This window comes from Triticum aestivum, chromosome 2B (assembly GCF_018294505.1).
Source record: "Triticum aestivum cultivar Chinese Spring chromosome 2B, IWGSC CS RefSeq v2.1, whole genome shotgun sequence".
NCBI classification, from domain to species: Eukaryota; Viridiplantae; Streptophyta; class Magnoliopsida; order Poales; family Poaceae; genus Triticum; species Triticum aestivum.
The window spans coordinates 269,148,707-269,155,940 of record NC_057798.1 but is presented as its reverse complement, the minus strand read 5'-3'; the positions used below and the strand labels follow the sequence as shown (position 1 = coordinate 269,155,940).

Below are 7,234 nucleotides of genomic sequence, written 5' to 3'. Positions count from 1 at the left end.
AGAAGTTGGAATTTTCAGCCCACCCTCCACCCACCTAGTTGCTACCGTCGACGACTTAACCGACTTCCTAGCCAACGCCTCTGAGGAGGCAACTGACGTAGATGAAGAAGTTGGCAACACATCAGATAACGCTCCACCACTTGCCATCAATCACATTGGCAAGTGGGCAACAACCTCCACCTATGATGTCTACATGGTAGACAACCCGAAGGACGGAGGGGTGGGAGGGAACCCCAAACATCAATGTGCAACGATGGCGGCTTCGGGCGAGCTTGCTTTAGGCGCTATGGGGAGCAGCAAGTGACACTGGGCGGCTTGATGGCTTCCTAGAGATGCCAAGAGCTTGTTGCGGAGTTCGGACGCAAGCTCTTCTTGTTGTGGCTGCGGCTGCAATGTGGCCGACGGAGAGGAGCTTTGGCCATGGCAAGAGAAGCGGCTAGGGAGGCGGAACCGAGCGTGGGAGAGAGGGGAAAGAAGCGGGAGCTCACCGAGAAGGCACAACGAGGCCCGACGGTGGCTTAGGAGCAGCAGAACGATGATAGTTGTCGTGGACACGTCGGTGGCCGAAGGTTGAAGACGACAACAGATCCGGAGATGTAGGGGCTCCCAGCACAAACTCGAGGGCATGGACGACACGGAAGATGACGACGAAGCTCGTGGACACGTTGCTACGGAGCGGGGGTGACAGTGGCCGCGGGAACGACGAGGTCCATGGCGACGGGGGCGCTCGTGTGCTCGCAACGATGAATTTGAGGTGAAAGGGGAAGAACTGTGTAGGGTAGTGGATGCAGACGAAACCTCTGCCGCCGGGGATGATATTATCCTCGCCGGGGAGGCTTGGATGACTGGCGCGTGGCGGTCCCCGGCCATGGACGCGCTCGGGTCCTCCACGGGGGCGCAATGAACACGAGGAAGACGACAGGGGGGGAGTTGGGCTGGGTCTTTACTGTGGACTTAAGGTCCAGTGGCACAATGTCTCTTTTGTTCTTTTCCTTATTCTTTATTTATTTTCTGTTTTACCATTAAATTAAATACCAATTGATTTTAGTTGCATGGGCAACTTAGCACATAAATACTAGGCAATGTTTTGAGCTAGCACGACAAGTCTCAGCTTATTTTGAATAGTTTGAATATTTATTTAATGTAGAAGACTCTGTTTAATGATTTTGGATCAGTTTTAAATAGGTTAAGGGCATTTTAATAATTCAAATGATGTTGGCTTTTACATGACAATTACTTAGTGAATATTTGCAACCCAACCAACATTTTTGTTTTACTATTTGGAGAAACAATAATTTGACTTGCAATTTGAATTTACTTTTTATCAAGGGACAATTTAGCTTAGCAGAAAGGTCATTAGCATGGGTTCATTGTAGCTTAATTATAGGGGTGTTAAGGGGGGTGGGGTTGGGTGGGTGGGTGGGTGGGTGGGCGGTGGCTTGGCTGTGATGACGGCGAAAACGGCAACGAGGACGAACCGGGCGGTGGCGATGGAGCGGTGGAAAATAAGGTTGATCCACGACGTGCGGGCTGGGCAAAGGGGCGGTGGTGGCTGAGCGGGTGCTTGGGGTCGGGTTGTGGCCACGACGGTGGCGAAAACGGCGGCGGGAACGAATCGGGCAGCGGCCGCGGGGTGGCCGAAAAACGCCTGATTCATGGCGTGGGGCGATCGAAACGCGGCGGAACCAACGACGAGGGTGGTGGAGCGGCCGGATCTGGCGCGGGCGACAGCGGCATGGTACGGTGGGCGGGCAAGCGGCGGGAGGAAGAAGATGCGGGTGTGAGAAAAGAACTAAAGGGCGGTTGACGGTTGGCGCGCGACCAACCTTACATCACGTGGAGGTGAAGATGCAAGTATTGTACTTTACGTCACTTGGGCCAAGTGATTGTAATTTTTTTTTATGCGGGTTCTTGGGTCTTGAAGATGCAAACGTTAGTTATTTTGCATCTGCATAAAAATGCTTTTCTAACCACTTTTGCGGGAAAAGTATTTACGAAAGCTGTCGGAATTGCTCTCAAAAGGCAAAGAGACGCTCCGAGAGATGTTGTTCGACTTCGTACTCTAGAGCGAACCGAGCCAAACCGGATATGAACCGCGCCGTCTCGCACTCTCGAGCCCGCCTCTCCGCCTTCTCCGCCTCGTCCTCCTCCTCGTCGTCACTGGCGTCGGAGGCGTGGGATGGGCGCTTCCGGCTACACAAGCCGCGGGGGCAGCACCTGCTCACCAACCCACGCGTCCTGGACGCCATCGCGCGCCACGCCGCGCTCCGCCCGGGCGACGCCGTACTCGAGGTCGGCCCCGGCACCGGCAACCTCACAGCCCGCCTCCTCGCCTCCCCGGTCGACCGCGTCACCGCCGTCGAGATCGACCCGCGCATGGTTGACGCAGTCACGGCCCGTTTCGGGGCACTCGACCTGGCGCACAAGCTCACGGTCTGTATCTGCCGGCGCCCACCACCTGCTCGATCAAATGCCTAAAGTCAAATGACGAATGGAATTTGCTTTCTCCATTGCCAGGTGATCCAGGGGGACGCCATGGAGACCGAATTCCCAGAGTTCGACGTTTGTGTGGCTAACATCCCCTACGGGATCTCCTCGCCGCTCATCGCGAAGCTGCTGTTCGGGACGTACCACTTCCGGACAGCAACGCTCCTGCTGCAGAAGGAGTTCGCGCGGCGGCTCGTGGCCATGCCAGGCGACTCGGAGTATAACCGCCTGGCAGCCAACGTCGGCATGGTAGCGGACGTGAAGCTACTCATGGACGTGAGCAAGAGGGACTTCGTTCCCATGCCCAGGGTAGACTCCTCCCTCGTCGAGATCCGGCCGAGGGCGGCTCCGTCTGAGGTCGACGTCGCCGAGTGGCTGGGCTTCACGCGGGAGTGCTTCGGGCAGAAGAACAAGACCCTCGGTGCCATCTTCAAGCAGAAAAGGAAGATCCTGGATCTTCTCAAGCGGTCTCAGAGAAGCGAGAGATGCACAAGCGATGCCCCTGGCGCTGGCAGTGGCATCATTCTCGGTGTTCTTGTTGACGACGGCAATGACGAAGCCTGCAGCGACGAAGACGGCGACAGCGGCGATCGAGCAGCTGGTTTCAGCACGGAAGAGGTCGGGGCTTTCAAGGAAAGGATTGCCGGTGCTTTAGAGTCCACCGACCTCGCCGGGAAGAGGCCGTCCAAGATGTCAAACGACGAGCTTCTTTATTTGCTCAGGCTATTCAACGAGCGAGGGATATGGTTTCAGTAGCACTTGTCAGCGCATCGGATCTTTGATTGCTCACCAATGCAAATGACCGACGCACACAACTGACCCATGTCCATGGTAGCACAGAAGCGAATTTGCCAGTCCATGTAATGTTTAGCAGCTGTCTAGCGTACGCTTAGTTGGTTCAGAGTTGCAGAGAGTTTCTTTGAAATTTGGCAACCTTAAGCCGAAGATCTCAAACATGTGCTATTCACGAAATGCTTATGATGAAACAGTATTACTAGGATTCACACATACACAATCGTATTGATAGGATTGCAGTTCACAAATGCAATGTTCATATTAATATAACTCACAAAAACTACTGGTAGACAGGACATAACATTAAGCAAATCCAGCAGAGTTATATATGTTTCGACTGTTCAACAAAGACTGATAATCATGATTTATGAACCACCACCACCATAGTTTCAGGATGCTACTCTAGACCAAACCGAACCAGAACAGGTGATGCAATCTTTAAACGCTTTCCTCCCTGTGGCTAGTCCAATGGAAAAAATCCTTATCCAACACGCAGAAAACATCTGCAGCCCGAAGAGTAATAAAGATCTTTCAAAATAAAAATGCAGATAACATCTGTACAGAGATTCAACATCTGCAGCCAGTAGATACACTTTTACTTGATAGCAGGAAATAGTGCTGCATTTTTATCTGGATGCAAAGAGTGTTGCTATGCCTACCATCATCATGGCATAAAAATTCGAATCACCTTTTGTTGGACTATATTTCTAGAAATATTGAACGTGGGAGAAAAGAAGTAACCTGTTACCAGATCATACGCTTGAAAAAAAACATAGGGGGTATAATTACTTCCTCCATTTCATAATTCTTGTCGTTCAAATTATGGAAACAAGAGAGTGCTAAACAGACGGATGTACTGGTCTCGGCCGAGGGAGACACAGACACAGCTCATGATGAATAAACCTGCTAAAGTATTCGTACAGCACATACTCCCTCTGATCCATATTGATTGACGCACACTTAGTAGAACTTTGCAAAGTGTGTCAATTAATAAGGATTGGAGGGAGTACCTTTTTTCATTGGATAACTGAAACTAAAATTACTGTATATGGTATGCCAATCATGTCAGACAACGTAATTGCAATTGAGAAATGGCAGTCTACAATGAAGAGCTGACCAATGAGTAAATACGCCCTATTTCACACTGAATGCATTGCTTTCATGGAGCAAAATGCTTATCATTACCATTGATCATCGTCATAGCTCCGCATTTTTCTTTTGAGTTAATACACATGAATTATACGTACAATTTTACACGCTAAAATGCTACCACTTTGAAATAAAGCCTACCCTTGCAATTATAAGGAAAGGAAAAAGGCGAAAAAGAGTAATAAGAAGGTTTAGTCCCACTACCCTCCACAAACTCCTTATCGGCGAGCGAGATGGGACAGAGGCGAAAGGCTTCACCCCGACGACGGCGACGAGGGGAAGACGTCCTTGACGGCAGACGCGGCGGTAAGGTAGTTGAGAGTGTTGCGGAGCGTGTCCCGCTCCCGTCTCAGCCGCGCGGCGGTGTCCTCAAGCTCGAGCAGCGCCTGCTGCTCCCTGGGCGCGCCCTCGAAGGTGTTGCCCACGTAGAAGGAGAATGGGGTGGGGAAGAGCCCCCGGCGCAGGTCCCCGACCTCCTTCTCGGGCTTGCCGTTGAGGCGGTTGGCGATGCGTATGACGTCGCGCATGAGCGCCTCGACCTCGACGGCGAGCGCCTCGGCGTCCTCCCCAGGGGCCGGCGTCTCCGCAGGCGGGCGGTCCTCGAGCCACTGCACGGCGGCGACGAGGTAAGGCTTGTTGCGGACGATGCGAGCGACGCGGAACCGCTCCTGGCCCTTGCAGATGAGGAAGAAGCGGTCGTCAGCGAGGCGCTCGTGCTTGACGACCTCCCCGACGCAGCCGACGTCGGAGGCGCCGTCGGAGCCGGCGAAGACGACGCCGAAGCGGAGGTCGGTGTCGAGCACGGTGTGCATCATGATACGGTAGCGGAACTCGAAGATGTGCAGCGCGTGGGTCGCGTCCGGGAAGAGGACGAGTGGGAGAGGGAACAGAGGGAGCTCCACAAGGCCATCGTCGGGCTCGGACGGGTACTGGTCGGGCGACGGCGACGGCGACGACCCGGGCCCTGACGCGGCGAGGCGGCCTCGGCGGCGGTGGCCAGAGGCGTGGAGGCGAGGCGCTGTGCGGAATGCGTGGGCGGGGGAGAAAGGGTAGCGGGAGGCGGCGAGGTGGGGATGGGGGCGCGGGGAGGGGAGGATTTGGGGGAGGAGAGCCATTGGGGAGTTGAGGGATCTTTTCCCCACGGTGGTGAGGAGGGGAACGTGTGGATTTGGGGGAGGTGATTTTTCAGGCGTTTTGTTGTTATGGCCGGGGAAGAAGGGTGTGGGGTCTATGGGCAGAGACAGGGTTAATATGAGTCTTGTGCGGTGTGGTGATGGCGTAGAGGAGAACACGTGGGGGCTTATCCGTCTGGAGGAGCTCGGGCTCGGAGTGGGACACCGCTTTCTTTCTTTTTCTGTTCATGCTAGTTTTTCTTTTATTTTAAGAAAATGCTTTGACATGTTTTTTTTTTGCATAGTTAAATTCGGCCGGCTAAATGTTAATGGGGTAAAAGCCCTATTAGGGTTAGAGCTTGGGAAAAATAAATATCCACGATCATATTTACCTATTTGGGTAAGAGTTCGTATTATTTATTATCCACTCCTCACTTCATAAACATGTGGTCATATTTAGCAAGCTCGGTATTCTCTTAGCGACAAGGACGTCTAAAAGCATCAACAATCGGGCGCCTCAAGCCCTCCCATTTTTTTTAGAACATAGACGTCAGAGACGTCCGGCTTTAAATTAAGGACGCCGATAACTGCCACACGTGTGGCATATACGACATGCGCCCACACACCGTGTGTGGTGTGAGCAGGAGGCAGCCCACACGGGCCGTGTGTGGGCGGACATTAGAATTGCCCACACGTGTGGGCGCGGCTACTTCGTGCCACACGCCCAACAAATACTACTCATCTCCACCCCGTGCGTGTGGCACGAAGCAAAAATGCCCACACGTCCTGACGCAGCTACGTTAGGTACCCCGTGGGATGAGGATTTAGTTGCCATCCTGGTTGACAGATGTAGTCATCCGGGATGGCAAGTGTAGTTGTAAAAGCATGGCAACTCTATCTGTTTTGATTAACTGTAGTTGCCATGTCTAATTTATGGTAGTTTCGGCGTGTAATCAAACCATAGTTGCCGTGTGTGATTAACTACTTGTCACATATGGTCAAAACAGTAGTTGCCATGTGTGTTTACCTAGTTGCCACGTGTGGTCCAACCATAATTGCCATGTATTGTTAATCACAGTTGCAATGTGTGTTTATCTGGTTGCCACGTACGCGCAACTGCAGTTGCCGTGTAGCAAAGAATCACAGTTGCCATGTGTGTGTACCGAGTTGCCACGTTCGCGTAACTGTAGTTGCCATGTAGCAAAGAATCACAATTGCCATGTGTGTGTACCAAGTTGCACGTTCGCGTAACTGCAGTTGCCATCCACAAGGTAGTAGTGTCGTGTGGGCGAAAAGCAGTTCGCCCACACGCGCATGACCTAGTTGGTGGCTGTGTGGGCGAAAAGCAGTTCGCCCACACAATGCAGCTGGCAAACAGCATGGTGCGGGCGTGTGGGCAAACTCTCCAACGCCCACACACCAGCCCCGTCCTACGTGGCACACCAAATCCACCTTTTCGTGTCAAGATTCGTGCAAAAGACAATGAAGGATGATCCAGGCGTGTGGGCGAATTGGGTAATGCCCACACGTGTGGGCGTTAGTGTTTTCGTAAATTAATAAAGCCCTCAACATAGGCAGCGTACATAAACGAAACATCGAAACAGACGGAGGTCACCAAGTTCTAAGGCATTCCACAAAGGACACGACGGCGAGATAAGGTGCAGTACATGGCTTAACCAGCCAAACTTACG

The 7,234-nt window shown here is 52.6% G+C and overlaps 2 protein-coding genes across 2 annotated transcripts; one reads left to right on the top strand and one right to left on the bottom strand.

Annotated features, from left to right (window-relative positions):
- The first annotated feature begins 2,043 nt into the window (after nucleotides 1-2,043).
- Nucleotides 2,044-3,491, top strand: LOC123044708 (ribosomal RNA small subunit methyltransferase, mitochondrial). Its single transcript, XM_044467541.1, has 2 exons — nucleotides 2,044-2,433; nucleotides 2,518-3,491. The coding sequence occupies exons 1-2, from the start codon at nucleotides 2,089-2,091 to the stop codon at nucleotides 3,241-3,243; spliced, it is 1,071 nt and encodes a 356-aa protein (XP_044323476.1). The 5' UTR covers nucleotides 2,044-2,088; the 3' UTR covers nucleotides 3,244-3,491.
- A 948-nt stretch (nucleotides 3,492-4,439) lies between these two features.
- LOC123044709 (lon protease) lies at nucleotides 4,440-5,613 on the bottom strand. Its single transcript, XM_044467542.1, has one exon. It carries the CDS (start codon nucleotides 5,544-5,546, stop codon nucleotides 4,686-4,688), a length of 861 nt encoding a protein of 286 aa, XP_044323477.1. The 5' UTR covers nucleotides 5,547-5,613; the 3' UTR covers nucleotides 4,440-4,685.
- Nucleotides 5,614-7,234: the final 1,621 nt, after the last annotated feature.

Excerpts from the sequence above, each read along its gene's own strand:
- LOC123044708 (XM_044467541.1), top strand. The coding sequence starts at position 2,089 with ATGAACCGCGCCGTCTCGCACTCTCGAGCCCGCCTCTCCGCCTTCTCC. Across the intron at positions 2,434-2,517 it reads ACCTGGCGCACAAGCTCACG|GTGATCCAGGGGGACGCCAT; the intron begins GTCTGTATCTGC and ends CTCCATTGCCAG.
- LOC123044709 (XM_044467542.1), bottom strand. The coding sequence starts at position 5,546 with ATGGCTCTCCTCCCCCAAATCCTCCCCTCCCCGCGCCCCCATCCCCAC.